This window comes from Odocoileus virginianus, chromosome 4 (genome assembly GCF_023699985.2).
Source record: "Odocoileus virginianus isolate 20LAN1187 ecotype Illinois chromosome 4, Ovbor_1.2, whole genome shotgun sequence".
Taxonomy (NCBI): Eukaryota; Metazoa; Chordata; class Mammalia; order Artiodactyla; family Cervidae; genus Odocoileus; species Odocoileus virginianus.
This window is the reverse complement of record NC_069677.1, coordinates 68,813,542-68,830,326: the sequence shown is the minus strand read 5'-3', so window position 1 is coordinate 68,830,326 and position 16,785 is coordinate 68,813,542. Positions and strand designations below refer to the sequence as shown.

The following is a 16,785-nucleotide window of genomic DNA, read 5'->3' as shown; positions in this document are numbered from 1 at the left end:
TTCCCAGATCCACTAGGCTTCCGGAGGTGGCTGCTCCTGGTGGAGGACTAGTTTATTGACTGATTCCTCCCTCTTTTCCTGACCAGAGGCAGCATCATTGGAAGTTTCCCATTCACAGAACCTCAGGGGCAGTCCTGCCCCAACCCTCTCAGCCTTCCCTGCCCCAGAACCAGATGCCAGTAGCCTTAAGTTCTCCCTTAAGTTCAACCACAGTCCCTATTGTGAGTAGGGCAGGCCCACAGCCAGGTTGAGGGTCACAGTTTGGAAGCTGCAAGCCCCCGGCAGAAAACAGAGCAGCCAACCGTCCAAGCCCCCAACCTGCCACAGTCTTAGACAAGCTGCCTCTGAGTCTCTGCATCCCACAGGAGAGGGCATCACTCCCTACTTCCAGTAAGGTTCTCCAGGAACCTTCCCAGGGCTCTGAGCTGCCAGGAGACAGGGCTGGAACTTGGCTCCCCTGAGGTCATGCTTGATGTCTGTTTCATCAGCTATTGGGGCCTGCAGGTCAAGTCACCTCTCTTTCCTCCCAGTTCATAGTGTATGAAGTCCCTGGGCAGGACCTGGAAGTGGACCTGTATGATGAGGATCCTGACAAGGACGACTTCTTGGGCAGGTGAGGAGGACCAAGCTGGACCTGGGGGTGCAGGGCTTTGGCCCTTGGGGTCACAGGTACTTCCACTTCCACCACTCAGGGACCTGCAGCTCCCACCACACTCTGACAGAGTGACTGTGCCAGGCAGCCAGTACTGCCATTCCATATCGCTGCCATGGACCTCCTCCCCAGATGTCCCCTGGGTGTCCAGCCCTGAGTCCTAGCCCTCTGGAGGCATGAAGGGGGTTCTGAGGTTTGTGCATCACGGGCTCTGCTTTCTGTGCTCTTCATAATGCACCCAGAGTCCCATCTGGAGCAGTGGGCAGCGCCAAGGCTGGTATGCATAGCCTGGCCCCAGCACCCAAGAAACATGTGCTCACTCTGTGGTGGAACAGAGCCTCTGTGCTCTGAGGAACCCCCAAATTACACTGGTCCAGCCATCCTAATTCCAGGATTCTCCAATAAAAAGCATTAAACCTCAATCATTTATTGCAGACCTATCTGTGGTGGCAAAACAAAAAACCTGGAAGCATGACCAGACTCAGAGGACATTGGTCGAGTATTTGAATAAATTTATCATTGCTAAACTACAGAATACCCTACAGCTTTTAAAAATGAGTAGGATCTATGTATGTTGACCATGAGGATATTCAGTATAGTTAAGGAAGTGGGGAAAATAGTCGAAACATTTTTCCAGGGAGGATGTTTGTGTGTTCACATGTGCTGGTGTGGAAGTGACACCACTGCTCATCTCAGAGGCTGGGATTAGGAGGCAGCAGAACAGTTTTACCCAAATCTTCATACTCCTAAATTGTTTAGCTTGTTTCCATGTATATGTGATTTTAAAATGTAGAAACAAAATGGGACAGGCACAATCTAACAGGCTAAGAAATAGCTTACCGCCAGATGTGACTTACCATTTTAAAATTTTCATCTTAAAGGAGTTGTGACTTTTGTAATGTTACAGATTAGAAGTGTGTCTGTGGTTCATATTTTATGTAACTGATTTCAAATGTGTTTTGAGGTCCAGCACATTTCTAACAGTTAACATGGAATTATTCCCCCCCACCCCTGGCTATCAGGACCTTCCAGCTGGGAGGTAGGTGGGAGGCACATGGTGAATATGTTACCTTCTTTCACACTCATGCCAACTATACTTAGCCCATGGAGGGCATCTGAGGCAGTTTTGGAAATGGAAGGGCCTGTTGGGTTATTACAGTGACCGTGGGAGGTGGTGCCGCTGGCATTTAGAGGACACAGGACAGAGAAGCTAAATTCCTGCAATGCATGGGCAGTTTTGCACAATGAAGACTCATCCCAGCCAAAATGCCAGGCGCACCCTCATTGAGCATCCAGAGTCAGTGTGTCCAGCAGCGTCTGCTTATTCCCCTCTGGGGATCAGAGCTGCTTGTCTGCTTGGGCAGCATGCCCAACGGGAGCAGCCCCAATGGCTAGACAGTTCTTCCTTAGGTTGAGCTCAAAGTGGTCTTCCATTCATTCTTCTGATGAATAAGGTCCTGTTGTGAGGGTCCCACTCAGATACTTGAAAATGTTTCAGAGTGGGCCTCTGTGCCTGCTGCTGCCCCTGGGCTGAACTGACCTTCACTCCCTGTGTATTCCAGCCTGCAGATCTGCCTCGGGGATGTCATGACCAACAGAGTGGTGGATGAGGTAGGGTTGGCACCTGCAACCCCCTCCTTGTGGACACATTGCTTCCTCCCCAAACTGTAGTACTGGCCTTTCATAACCACCTCTCCTAGCCCAGAGTCCACCCTGTCTGCTCTGGTTCACCTCTTCCCTGAAGCCCCTATCAGGGCCTTATGGGGTCTCACTGGCCCTGTCCCCCTGCAGTGGTTTGCGCTGAACAACACAACGAGCGGGCGGCTGCACCTGCGGCTGGAATGGCTTTCACTGATCACAGAGCCGGACGCTGTGACTGAGGTGACTGCAGGGTGTCAGCTTCTGGGCAGAAAGGTGGAGGAGGGCACTTGTGAGTGGTGTGTGGGGAGAAGGGAGGAGGAGGGAGCTGAGGCCACAGATCTTGCTCAGGGTCCTCCGGCCAGCCCCACCTTCTGGAGAGCGTGTCCCTCAGCCCTCATCTCCACACAGGGTGGATGGGACCCTTAAAATTTCTTAGTGCCTGTCAGCCCAGTTCCTAGGGAAGTCCACCAGTTCTGACTTGGGTCTGTCATGCTGTAGTTGTATTTTCAGCCTCAACAAAGAGCTCGATTGTAAGGGGAGGTATGGCCAGTCTGGAGCCGTGAAGAGGGTCTCCTAAACTGGTCTGTGTCTCCTGCTTGTAGTGAGGGTCTGTGTCTGCTTGTAGGACCATGGGAGCTTTTCCACTGCCATCCTTGTGGTCTTCTTGGAGAGCGCCTGCAACCTGCCGGTGAGTGGTGACATGACCAGAGCGTCACACACACCCTGCCTTGTGCCCGTCACTTTCAAATGTCCATATGTTGCTCATTCACCCTATTCTTCTCATGCTGCAGAGAAGCCCTTTTGAGTACCTAAATGGTGAATATCAAGCCAAAAAGCTGTCCAGATTTGCCAGGGTAAGTGTGTGTGTGAAAGGAAGTGACAGCTCCTTTTCCCGAGTAACCACAGCTTCCAGTCTGCTGTGTACACAGCCTGGGGATGATGACTCAGTGGGGATCACTGAGTCTGCAGTGAGCCGGGCACTGGGCTCCTCCCACATCCGTTATGCCTGAATCCCATGGTGGCTGTGTGTCCATTTTTATTGCCATTTAAAAATAGGACCCAGGAAGCTAAGTGCCTGGGTCACACAGCTCAGGTGAAGCCAGAGCTCAGCTCCACCCTGTCTTGTCTCCACAGCTCTAGGGAACAAGGCCCTGTGTCCAGTCATACCTCCTGTCTTTAAATTGGAAGCTCCCCACAGGGTCAGCCCAGCCCAGGTGCTGGCACAGTGATGACAACCCAGGCCCCTGGGAGCACCAGAGAGGCCTTCTCTCAAAGGGAGGCAGGTTGGGTGGCCTCAGGTCCCACCGATGCTCCTGAGGGTTGAGAGGTGGGGTCTCAAGTTGGCACTGTGGGTGCTATCTCTATTTTGTGGATTTGTCCCCTCACAGAATAAAGTCAGCAGAGACCCTTCTTCCTACGTCAGGCTCTCTGTAGGCAAGATGACACACCTGAGCAAGGTAAGATAGCTTGGTGTGCAGCCAAAGACTAAGGAAATGGGGACCCCAACACTTCAGGCAGAGAAGCAAAAGTGAAGGGAATTAGCTTACACTGAAGTAGGTGCCAGCGCACATTATAGGTGCTTTATATCACTGTGTCTTCAAAATAACCTCACAAAAAGAGTTCTATAGTTCAAGAATCTGGGGACCAGAGATCAGTGACTCCAAGAGCTAGAAAGCAGAACCAGGGTTCAAGCTTAGGCATGGCTCTCAGCCTACGTGCTTTCAATCACCCCAGCAGCAGAAGTCCCCTTGCCCTCCCCCCACCACCTCCCTGGGGAAGTGAGTTCTAGTGCTGGTAGGATTTCAGCCCCCTTGAGAGTTCCTGGCACACTCTCCTCGCCTTCAAGTCTGGCTGCCCTGCCCTGGTGCCTCCCACAAGCTGCAGCGTGTGTAGGTCTATCCCTGGGTGGACAGAGAGCAGAGGGCACTGGTACCTTGCTCTGCCCAACCTAACCCTTCAGCACTCCCTTCCTATCCTGCCCCCAGACCTGTCCCCGCAGCAAGGACCCGGTATGGAGCCAGGTGTTCTCCTTCTTCGTGCACAACGTGGCCGCTGAACAGCTGCATCTGAAGGTTTGCATGAAGTTGGGCTCTTGGAACAGAGCTCAGAGGTGTCTAAGCCTCGAGGGGTGGGGGCTTGAGCAGGTTCCCCAGGGAGTCAGAAGAGGATACTGAGGGCCCACATCTCATGAGCAGGTGCCCAAGGTCATTGGGGAGGAGGCTGTGGAAGGACAAACCCTTAAGTCCCATGGCACTCCCTGCCAGAGTCTCCAGTTTTTAAATATTAATAGCACCTAGTGTGGCCTGGGTTGAAATCTACTCAGGACATTAATGATGATGTACTTGGTCCCATCATAGAGCAGCACAGCTCATCAGTCCCTAAAATCCTGAAGGCCCCAGGCATTGACAAACTTGCCTCATACAGGTCACGGTTGCCTCTCCCCTGAGTCACTCTCTTGCCCTGACTGAAGGCAGGGACCAAGTCAGGTTTCATTTCCAGTTTTCAGAACAGAACCAGAGGCTAAGAGAAGCACAGAACATACTTACCGAAGTAAACTCAGTCTTGGCTGGAGCTAAGAGAGTACTGCTGGTGAGGGTGGGGCTTGGTTATCATCTTGTTTTGTGACTGGCCCATTGCCCAGGTGCTTGATGACGACCAAGAGTGTGCTCTAGGAGTGCTGGAGTTCCCCCTGTGCCAGATTCTCCCCCATGCAGACCTTACTCTGGAGCAGCGCTTCCAGCTGGACCACTCAGGCCTGGACAGCCTCATCTCCATGAGGCTGGTGCTTCGGGTAAATCTCTCCCATTTACCCCAGGGTGGGCAAGGGGTGGTCTGCCCCAGCACTAAGTATCTGCCCTGTGTTGTGAAGAAGTTCAGAGATGGATTCATATTTTTTTAATATCAATTTCAGGATATTGTCAGCCATTTTCTCTTCAAATATTGCCTCTCCCAATCTTTTAATCCCTCCTTCTACATTTCCTTCAATTACATTGGACCATATTATCTCCATGGCTTAACATGATATTAACCTTCATATTTTCTGTCTCTTTATCTCTTGGTGCTACCTTCTAATTGCCTCAGACCTGTTCTCCATACCACTACATCTTTCTTTGGCTATGCCTAATCTGCTGTTAAACCTGTTCACGGTTTTTATTTCAAAGGCTACTTTTTCATTTTTCACTTTATATTTTCCAAGTCTACAATATCTTTTCTTTGTTGTATTTTATTTTCATGTTTCTAGTCTATCTTTAATCATTTGAAAATACTTAAAATGTATGTCTACTAATCCCATTATCTGAAGATCTTGGGAGTTAAATTTTGATGTCTGTTGATGCTTTTTCATGGTGACTCATTTCTACATTTGGTAACTGGGGTTGCAGACATGTGTTCAGTGTTACCTTTGTGACTTGAAGTGAGGTTGTTCGCTTCCAAGGAAGTTCTGCTTTGGCTGCAACCAGGCACCTCAGGAACATTATAAACCTAAGTCCATTTTTATATTAACTTTCAAACTTTGGGTTTCGTGACCCCACAGGTTGTATAAATATGAATCCAAAATTCATAGGAGACAAACCTATACAGTGCCATATTCTCAGGAAATACTTTTATCTCCCACCAGCCATAGTCCAGGCTGAGATATATTTCTTGTCATCAGTCTTTGCTGGTGGGTGAAATGTTTATCCTAGACTACTTTTTCACTAAACATATCCCACCTTCCTGGGTCCTACACTGACCCAAGGCCTCATCTCCAAACCCCTTGGATTCTAAGGTTGACAAATAACACTCAGAAAGTTAACCTTTTCCAGTTTTCCTTCTTTTTTTTTGCTTTTTTTTTTTTTAAACCTATGGATTTCCCTTACTTTCTTGTGAATTTGGCTATGCATGTTTGTTTCATTTTATTGAGCATTTCTAACAAGAGGTTTTTCAGAATATTTTGATCACCATATTGCTGGAAATCGAAATTCCTAGGAAGAGTCTTAATGACTGATGGGAGAAGGAGAAACAATGGCTGAGGTTTGAAACTTTGGATGCACATGATTGTATCTGGATAGAAAACACATTTTAGGGGAAAGCAATGGTGAATAAGGTGGTGGCTAGAAATGATCACATCCAGAAGGCAGCTGGTGATATACAGGAAGGCTAAGGTAAATGGGTCAGGTCTCCAGCAGCCAGAAATAGTATAAAGAGAAAAGGGAGTCACAACTGAGTCTTCATGACAATTACTGAGGCAGGAAGAAGGGCAAAGAGAAGGTTTGGTCAGAGGGAGCCAGGGCAGAGAGGTTAAGAAGATAGGTCTGGGAGTAAAAGTCCATTGGATTGGGCAGTCAGGAAGGAACGGAGTTTTGAGGGAACTGTTCCTCCCAGAAGAGAGAAGGAACCATTTCCCAGGGGTGAAGGTGACAGTAGGGGGGAGAAAGTGGAAGTGATGTGCCAGCCCATAAACAACCCTGTCATCTGCTTATAGTTCCTACACTTGGAAGAACGAGAGCTGGGAAGTCCATACACAGGACCTGAAGCCCTAAAGAAAGGCCCTCTGTTCATTAAGAAGGTCACCACCAACCAGGACCCTAGAGCCCGACCCCAGGGAGAGGGCCCTACAGATCTGCCATGCCCTCCAGACCCTTCTTCTGAAATCAAGCAAGCTGCCAAGAACACCACTTCTGCCACCATCACTGCCACCAAGCCCATGCTTGAAGAGACGGGCCCAGAGCCCAAAGGCAAGGACAGTGCACCCATGGGGAAGAAGAGTCTGGCCACCATCTACTTGGCTGTGCCAGGCCCCCACTCTCCAGGGCCCATCAAGTCACCCAGACCCATGAAATGCCCTGCCTCCCCATTCGCATGGCCACCCAAGGGGCTGGCTCCCAGCATGTCCTCGCTCAACTCCCTGGCCTCTTCCTGCTTTGACCTGACAGATAGCAGCCTCAACATTGAGTATGCACCTCTCTGCTTAATATTTTCTAAAATGACCTGCATGAAAAATACCTCCCTGATGGAAAAGTAGATATGAACTTACTTTTCTATGCAAGTCTTGGTTTTTCACAAAATAGTTTCATAAGGCAGCATGGTGGATAGAAAGAACACAGAATGTGGGGAGAGAAAGCACGAGTGCATGTGCCCAAAAGTCTGGTGGGGCTCTAGCTACATACCAACTATAAAACAGTGTTGGACTTTGGTTGTTAAGGTTCCTTACAGCAAAAACATATCCTGAATTCTAAAGAGTTATTTATACTGGGATGATATGGAAAGCCAAGAATGTGGAATTATATAACCAGTGGCTGCTATTTATTAAGTGTTGACTCTGGGCTTAGCAATTGGATCTTCGCAGTAACCCTGAAAGACAGAACTTACTATCAAAGGTTGAGTAACTTGCCCAAGGTTCCACAAGAAATCATAGTATAAAGGCAGATGCTGCTAGAGGGTTCTTCCTATGGTACCATGCTCTCCCTACAGTGAAGTAGGATAATTATACATGAATGCGGGATAGGAAGTAATTCCAACTAAAAGGAACCTTACTGAGAATTAATTTGTTAACTGACATGCTTCCTGGGGGTGGGGGGAGAGAGGCTAGCACCTGTAATGGCAAGAGAAATGACAAGCCCTTTCTTTACAGAGGCGGGGATCTCGGGCATCGGGGGCTGGGTGAGATTCAGCTCACGGTGCGCTATGTGTGTCTGCGGCGCTGTCTCAGCGTGCTAATCAACGGCTGCAGGTAAAGAGATGCTAGGACCAGGAAAGATCCCTTGGGAGCATTAGGTGACCAAAAATCAGTGGGGGTGCTTGGAGCAATGGCAGGGGCAGGCAGCCCCAAGGTAGACACTTGGAAGGAGTGAGATTCGAATGCTCTAACAGGATCCTCGATGGAGCTGACAGGCTCTAGAACCAAGGGTGTTGCTCAGACACATCCGCTGCAAAGCTGTCTGGGGTGCCCTGGAGCCAGGACATTTTCTCAAGAATCTTCAACTTCCTTTACATGGAAAAGTACTTGGCTCTACCCCAAACTTCATAAAAACATGTTTTTAAAACCACGCACCTGATGTTTTGTCCTCCAAATTCTGCAGACTTTTGATTTTTTTGGTCTAGATTATAGGGCATTTTTATCCCCAAGGCCATCTAAAGCTGTATGGCTAGTACAGCTTTCTCCAAATGAGTGCTTTCAGTATATCAAAATGAGGGGCCTCTTTTCTTTAATGTCTTTGAAACCAAATCAGAAACCTGACGCCCTGTACCAGCAGTGGAGCTGATCCCTACGTCCGTGTCTACTTGTTGCCAGAAAGGAGGTGGGCAAGTCGTAAGAAGACCTCAGTGAAGCGGAAGACCCTGGAGCCCCTGTTTGATGAGACGTAAGTGGCCTAGGGGGCCCGCTTAGAGTGTCCCAGCCACTTGAGCATTTGCTGAGTACCTCCTGTGTGCCTGGCAACTGCCAGATGCTGGGAAGGGCTGGGGTTGAACAGGACACCAACATAGTCATGAAGCTTCTACATTTTGTGGGAGAAAAGGACTGCCAGAGAAGTTTAGCAAAACAGCCACCCACTTTTCTTGCCTGTGTGGACCAAAGCGTTCCTGATTATGAAATATCCCACACTCTTTCTCTTTAAACAAATACCCTTTGGCAGCAAAAAGATTTGAATCTAGTCAGATGTTTGTTTTCAAACATAAATAAACATACCTTGAACCTAAGGACCTAAAATGTCCTCCAAAGTTCCAAGCTCTTTGGCCTGTCTTCCCTCCTGTAACAAGCACAGGTGGAACAGATACCCTCCCCCAGTGTGTCCACGCATGTCCTTGGGGACAAAATTAGTAGACAGAATCTAATCACACTTCTTGCTTTTGATGAGTCTGTGGTAGTAAGTCTTATCTATAATATTCTTATTTTTGATTTCAAGTTGATCACAAGGTGCTTGCTTCTTTTTGCTGTGGGATCCTAAGAGAAGATATTGCTAGCCAGCCTAGGATGATTTACCTAATAATGTTTGTTTCTGCTTATCTTGATCAATAACTACTTATTTTAAAAAGAGCTGTACTGAGTTCTTTTTTGGGTCATGTCTAAAGACTAATTTGTTCCTTCAAAAGCTACATTTTTAGTTCATTGATATCAAGAAAGTGTTGGGAGAGAGAATTAATTCCTTCAATATTTATTGAACACTTTCTATTAATATTAGGCACCATCCTATATTCTGCAGTCACACAAGTGAAAGATGTTGCCTTCAAAGGGAGCTCTAACATAAAAGGATGTCAAAACTGCTATGTGGGAACACAAGAGGTTGACTTTTGTGACAAACCTAATCTGTTAGTAATTCTCTCTCGAAATTGTAACAGCAAGATATGCCTGGATTATCTACAAGGCAGACTTGGCAACCTTGATCTTAAATGTAAACCTAGAAGTAAAGAATTCAGAGGTCTCTTGTTAGTACATGATTGATACCATATACATTATAATTAAAATATCTAAAATTAAAGATAAGATAATCTTAAAAACAGTGAGAGAAAAACAAGTAATTACATCCCCCTGGCCCCCAACATAAGACTATCAGCAGAAACTTTTCAGGCCAGAATGGAGTGGCACAATATATTCAAACTGCTGAAAGGAAAATGCTTCCAACCAAAAATACTCTACTGGGGAAACTTATCATTCAGAATTGAAGGAGGCTACTTTAGTACCCTACTTTCAACAAAGGATAGATCATCTGATAAATTTAATATGGAAACATTAGCTGTATATGACTCGCTAGACCAGATGAACTGGTCTAATACATAGAACAGTCCATCCCAAAGCAGCAGAATACACTGTCTCAAGTGCCCACAGAACATTCTCCAGGATAGATCATATACTAGGCTGCCACAAACAAGTCTTAAATTTAAGAAGACTAAAATCTTGTTAAGAAATCAAGACAAATAAGAATATATGTTCAAAGAAAATGGAAATGTAACATAACAAAATTTATGGGATGTAGCAAAAACAGTTCTAAGAGGAAATTTCATAATAGTAAATGCATATATCATAAACAAGAAAAATCTCAAACCACCTAACCTTACATCTCAAGGAACAAGAAGAAGAATAAACAAAGTCCAAAGTTAACAGAAGGAAGAAAATAAAGTTCAGAGTGAAAATAGAGAATAAAAAAAAAACAGAAAAAAAATCATAGAAACTTAGAGCTTTGAAAAGATAATCAAAACTGATAAACCTTTAGCTAGACTCACCAAGGGGGGGGGGAAAAAGGGGCAAAAAAGAGGAAACAGAAGCTGTAAAATTGATACCACAGAAATATGAAGGATCATAAGAGACTATGAATAGTTATACATCAACAAATTAGATAACCTAGAAGAAAAAGATAAATTCCGAGAAATACAACTTACCAAGACTGAATAATGAAGAAACAGAAAATGTGAACAGACTGATTACTAGGAAGAAGTTTAAATCATTAATCAAAAATCTCCCAACAAACAGGTCCAGGGACCACACGGCTTCACTAGTGAACTTTACCAAATATTCAAAGAATTAATACCATTCCTTCTCAAACTCTTCCAAAATGTAGACGAGGAAACACTTGCAGACCCACTTTACAAGACCAGCACTCTCACCAGGTTTATTCAACACAGTATTGGAAAGTCAACCCATAGTAATCAGACAAGAAGAAAATAAAAAGGAAAAAATAAAACTGTCACTGTTTGAAGATGACATGGTGCTTAATAAAGAAAATCCTAAAGAAGCCACTAAAAATCTATTTAATGAATTCAGTAAAACTGCAGGATACAAACCTAATAAACAGAAATCCATTGCATTTCTATACACTAACAACAAAGTATCAGAGAAATTAAGAAAACCATTCAAAACTGCACCAAAAAGAATAAAATATCTAGGAGTAAATCTAACCAAGGAGGTAAGAGACTTGTAGTCTGAAAACTAAAACACTGATGGAAGAAATCAAAGACAACACAAACAAATGTAAAGATACATTATGCTTATGAATTGGAAGAATTAATAATGTTAAAATGTCCATACTATACAAAGCAATCTATAGATTCAATGCAATCAAACTTCTAATGGCATTTTTACAGAAATAGAAAATCCTAAAATTTGCATAGAACCACAATAATCAAAGCAATCTTGAGGAAGGTGAACAAAGCTGGAGGCATCATACTCCCTGATGCCTCCAGGCATCAAACTATTTTACAAAGTTATAATAATCAAAACAGTATGGTACTGGCATGAAGAGACATCAATGGTACAGAATAGAGAGCCCAGAAATAAACCCACACATATATGGTCAATTAACTTATGACAAAGGAGACAAGAATGTATCATGGGGGAAGCACAGTCTCTTCAACAAGTGGTATTGGGAAAACTGGACAGTCACATGCAAAAGAATAAAATTCCACCACTATCTTACACTGTTACACTGTACACAAAAATTAACTCAAAATGGACTACAGACTTGAATGTAAGAGCTGAAACTATGAAACTCTTAGAAGAAAACTTAGGTGAGTTAAACTTACTGACATCAGTCTTGGTGATGATTTTTTGGATTAGACACCAAGACCAAAGGCAACTAAAGCAAAACTAAACAAGTGAGGCAACTTGAGACATTAAAACACAGGGAAGGAAACCAACAAAATAAAGAGACAACCTACCAAATCGGAAAAAATACTTGTAGATCATATATAGTAAGCAGTTAATATCCAAAATCTATATTAAAACTCACAGAACTCTACAGAAAAAAAAAATCTAATTAAAAAATGAGCAGAGGCTCTGAATAGACATTTTTCTGAAGAAGAAATATGGATGGTTAGTAGGTACATGAAAAGATGCTCAACATCATTAATCATTAGGGAAATGCAAATCAAAACCACAATGAGATATCACCTCATATCTGTGAGAATGGTTATTATAAAAAAGAAATATCAAGTGTTGGTAAGGATATGGAGAAAAGGGAACCCTTGGGCACTGTTGCTGGGAAGGTAAATTGGGGCAGCTATGGAAAACAGTATGGAGGTTCCTCAAAAAAACAAAAAAAGAAATCTTGCCATTTGCAACATGGATAGACCTTGAGGGCATTATACTAAGTTAAATAAATTAGAAAAAGATAATTACTTATGATCTCACTTATATGTGGAACCTAAAAATACGAAAAAAACAACCAAACAAAAACACCCAAGCTCATACATATAGAGATTGGTGGTTACCAGAGGTGGAGATTAGGGTGTGTGTGAAATAGATGGCAGGGGTCAATAGGTACTAATTTCCAGCTATTAAGTGAGTAATTCATGGGGATATAATGTATAGCATGGTGACTATAGTTAATACTGCTATATTACATATTTGAAAGTAGCAAGGAGAGTGGATCTTGAAAGTTCTCATCACAAGAAAAAAATTTGTTGTAACTATATGTGGTGATTTAGATTGACATTTTATAACATATACAAATCACATCATTAGACACATAAAACTTAATAATGCTATGTCATTTATATCTCAATTTTAAAAAATTAAGATATAGGATTATATTAAATCATGCATGTCAAACTTTTGAAGTGTAAAGCACTACTGAATTTAAATAATCTTCACTCAATTAAAAAAAATTTAAAGATTAAAAAAAAAATCCTAAAGTAAGGAGTTCAGGGGCCTCTTGTGAGTATGTGACAAAGCTTGTATACTAAGATTCATCTGCCTTACTCCACAGGCACAAGTGGGAAAAAGCCACTTTCTTCCATGCAATTTCAGCAAAACTAATTATTCAGCATCCTAGCCCTTAGTTGGTCAGAAAAAACCAAAAAGGGGTTGAGGTGGTCCTGTGAGCAGGCACAGTTCAGAGAGAAGGGACAGCTGAACAGAGTGACAACCAGAGTAGAGTCAGAGAAAGAAAGCAACCCCAAAGCACAGTAGTCCAAGGAACTTCTCAAGAGGGGTAAATGGCCTCTTGACACTTCCAGGTTTTGTAACAGGACAGTGATTATCTATAATAATGATGCAGCAAGTATCTGCTGTAACCTAATACTGCTCTAGATTCTTTATAGTATCTAGAACAGTAGACAGTCTGTATCTTGTTTTAAAGGTAGTAAAATGGATGAAACACTAGAGATTTTCAATGAAAATAATTAAAATATATAAATCTCATTTCTGACTTTCTGCTCCTTAAAGATTTGAATTTTTTGTTTCCATGGATGAAGTAAAGAAGAGGTCACTAGATGTCGCAGTGAAAAATAGTAGACCACTTGGCTCACACAGAAGGAAGGAACTGGGAAAGGTAAGCACAAAAGGGGGTCTTGGTACTCTTTCCCTCCTGGCGGCTACCTGGAGTTCACAGGGGGAACACATCCTTGCTGAAGTTTTGATGGGATCATCAATTTGTTATCAGAACTGACTTTAAGGAAGATACAGCCTCATTGGGAGGTTTTTTGTTTTGTGCCTTTTTTGAACCTCTACTATGATACTAAGTACTGTTTTCACAAGTACAGCATTGTGTGAAGCTTGGATCTCATTATGTCAAGACTTCTCTGGTGAATGTGATTTTAAATTAAAGTCAGAAGTAAAGAAAATATAATCCTCAGGAAGGAGAGACAAAAAATAATGGTATTTGTACACGCTGTAGTTGTTGTATTTTAAACATTATCTTACGCTCATTTTTTAAAGCCCACTCTATGAAGTAGGTGATGATAGTCCCATTTTTATTGCTGAGAAAACTAGAGTGTCTTGCTTAAAATTCTGGATCAGTTTGTAAGTAAAGGCAAGCTGTTTTCTCTAAAACATTTGTTAAGTAAATTCCTGAGGTAGAACTGCAAATAGCAGTTCACCTTTTCCTAGGACACTGAGGTTGGTCAGTACTGTCCTTCTGGAGAGGTTCTATATATTGAAAGCCAAAGAAAAAGAGCTATTGCTCAAAATTCAAGGAGGCTCTTTTTAGGATCAGTTTCATTTATCCCAATATGTTTCCATTTAATGCAGTTTTGAGGAAGATAACTGATAATTTGTGCTTGTTTAGGTACTGATTGACTTATCAAAAGAAGATCTGATTAAGGGCTTCTCACAGTGGTAAGTGAGTGGTTTCATTTTATCACATTAAATCTGCTACTCAATTTATCTCAGGTGGTTGCCCATATTCTCTTTCCAAAGTTTTTCCCTCTTCAATATCTTATCAAGGAGGGGGACATTATCACTTTTACTTCAGGCTTTACTGCCTACAGACTTCACTTATCTAAAGAACCTCTCTGTAAGCTCTAGTCTTAACCTTGGCTGGTCAACTTACAGAGATGAGTTCTGATGGTCCCACAGGCCCAAGTAGGATAGACTAGGCCACTTGTCCTGATATTGCCACAACCCACTCGCAATACTAACACAAGTCCAAACCCAACTGTTTTACAGGTATGAGCTGACTGCAGATGGACAGCCTAGAAGTTGATGATGAACAACATCTTTATTTTTTAAATGTGTACATATGTATATTTTGTAATTTAAATCACAATAGCCATTTGAAAATACACATGTGTGGGTGTATATATATACACACATATGTATGTGTATATATACACATACACACACATTCTTGTGTGCAGTATAACTGCATGACTGGGTAGTATTAGGCAGAGGTAAACACATGTAAAAGCAAGAACTGCTCTTTCTTGGTTGGGTTTAATTGTTTAAATCCAAAAAGAAGTGGGGTATTTGTGCCTAACAAATGATCAGGACCTCAGTGGTGAATTTTCACTGTCTTAGGACTTGCATGAATGTCTACACCAGGTGTCCTGTCTTAGACACAGAAGATGAGGGAGGTCCACTGGTGGAGCAGCTGTCAGTACTCCTGGGTAGGGACTGATGCAGGGAGGAAGGTTTTTTTATGGGACCAAAAAGTGACCCACCCAATAGTGCTGAGAGCTAACTCTACCTAAGCTCTACTGGCTGCCACCTTTGGTACTTCTCTGGAGGTTCGTTCCTGTATCTGCTGTGGAACTAAAACATACTTTCCTGATGATAACCATGTTAGTGATATACCTATATACCTTGAGTTAAGTACTTCAGTGTGGGATGGATAGCCTGGGATCAAACTCCAGCATGTGGCATTATTTCCATAGGAAAATGCAAACAGAGTTTCAAGCCCAGGTCTGTCTGCACTCCCACAGCAGAGCACTGGAGACTGGAGTGCCAGAGAGGACAGGGGCTTTCTGTATCTTTCTTAAATAGGTTTGGGAATTCTGCTCCACTTTTCTGAGGGCTGATTCACCTAAACAACATTAAAAACAAATTATGTAAACTGTATATTTAAACAAGTGCCTCTTTTGCATTTCAGACTTTATAAAACCAAATATTCTTGTCGTTTCTCGTGTTCCTAGAGCTGCTGTCAAGTCAAGTCTTCTTGTCATTTATCTGCTCAGGCAGCACCCCCTGCCCTTGCTTCCTCTCCCACCACTGCTTTCACTGAGCTTTTCTGAAGAATGGTAACATCTTAAAGTTTCTGTCATGTTACTCTCACTTATAAATTATCTCTCTCCTGTTTTCTACAAAATTCAAGCCCACTCCTTGTGTTTTAGACTGAACACAATCAGGTCTCCAGTTTTTGGCTGCCTTATTCATGTGCAGATGCTCTGTTCCAGAACTGTCCAAATATATCCTGCCTACTAATCCTACTCACCTCTTAGAGGCCTGTGTCAAACCCGCCTCCTCCACTGAGCCAGTCCACACTGAAAGGGCCTCTCCCCCCACCCAGGGCATCTACTATCAACATTCTACATTTTTCATTTTAACAATTTCCTGCCTTGTAACCTTTAATTTTAAAAAATGTTTATTAAATATCTACTAAAGTTATATGCTAAGAAACTATCTGTATTGTGTTTGGTATTTGATGTTTCTGTTTACTTTCTAATTCACCTCAAGTTACTTGAATTGATTTTTCACCCCCATCATCCAAGATTTAGTACATCCATGCTAAGTACATGGCAGATGTGTAATAAAATTTGTTTTTGCTGTTTTGAGTGACAAATTCTCATTATAAAGTAGGACAATTGATGCCTGTCCTATCTACCTCACAGTGGCATTGTAATGTTCACTAAACAGACAAGTTCTTTGAAACGATCAAGTATCAGAGGAATAAATGTATTCATAAAGGAATGTATCATATATCATTTCCTGAATATTAGCCACCCTAAAACAACTACTGAGCAAAATGGCAGACAAAGCAGACAAGCGAAAACCTATCCTTCCTGTAGTCCAAACACACAGAAAATCTAATTAAACCATAAATTTTAAGCATGATTTTAAACATGATTGACTAAAAAGTAACACAGGTTAAGTTCCAGTGACAGTTCAAAGAGAAAATCTAAAGTAGCATATAGGAACTGAAGAGGGTGTTTTGAAGAGAACCGGAATTTTAGCGCACTGGATAGAAGGTAAAGCTACTATGTAAGGGACATGGAGCCTGGAAAGTTTGGTCCTCAAAAAACACCATGGCTGAGAATGAGGACAAGGAACTGGTTGTCAGCAATGGGTGAACAATCAGCTACTC

At 43.0% G+C, this 16,785-nt stretch overlaps 1 protein-coding gene across 1 annotated transcript in view; it reads left to right on the top strand.

The window, feature by feature from the left end:
• ESYT3 (extended synaptotagmin 3) overlaps window positions 1–16,251 on the top strand; it is a 52,993-nt gene extending 36,742 nt beyond the window's left edge. The window contains exons 10-23 of the mRNA XM_020913408.2: window positions 531–613; window positions 2,215–2,263; window positions 2,444–2,533; window positions 2,919–2,981; window positions 3,085–3,147; window positions 3,682–3,750; window positions 4,279–4,365; window positions 4,935–5,084; window positions 6,756–7,225; window positions 7,905–8,003; window positions 8,503–8,634; window positions 13,431–13,536; window positions 14,272–14,321; window positions 14,652–16,251. Coding sequence (XP_020769067.2) covers window positions 531–613; window positions 2,215–2,263; window positions 2,444–2,533; window positions 2,919–2,981; window positions 3,085–3,147; window positions 3,682–3,750; window positions 4,279–4,365; window positions 4,935–5,084; window positions 6,756–7,225; window positions 7,905–8,003; window positions 8,503–8,634; window positions 13,431–13,536; window positions 14,272–14,321; window positions 14,652–14,688 — 1,548 coding nt within the window. The 3' untranslated portion in view covers window positions 14,689–16,251. The remainder of the gene's footprint in view (window positions 1–530; window positions 614–2,214; window positions 2,264–2,443; window positions 2,534–2,918; window positions 2,982–3,084; window positions 3,148–3,681; window positions 3,751–4,278; window positions 4,366–4,934; window positions 5,085–6,755; window positions 7,226–7,904; window positions 8,004–8,502; window positions 8,635–13,430; window positions 13,537–14,271; window positions 14,322–14,651) is intronic.
• The last annotated feature ends 534 nt before the right edge of the window (window positions 16,252–16,785 follow it).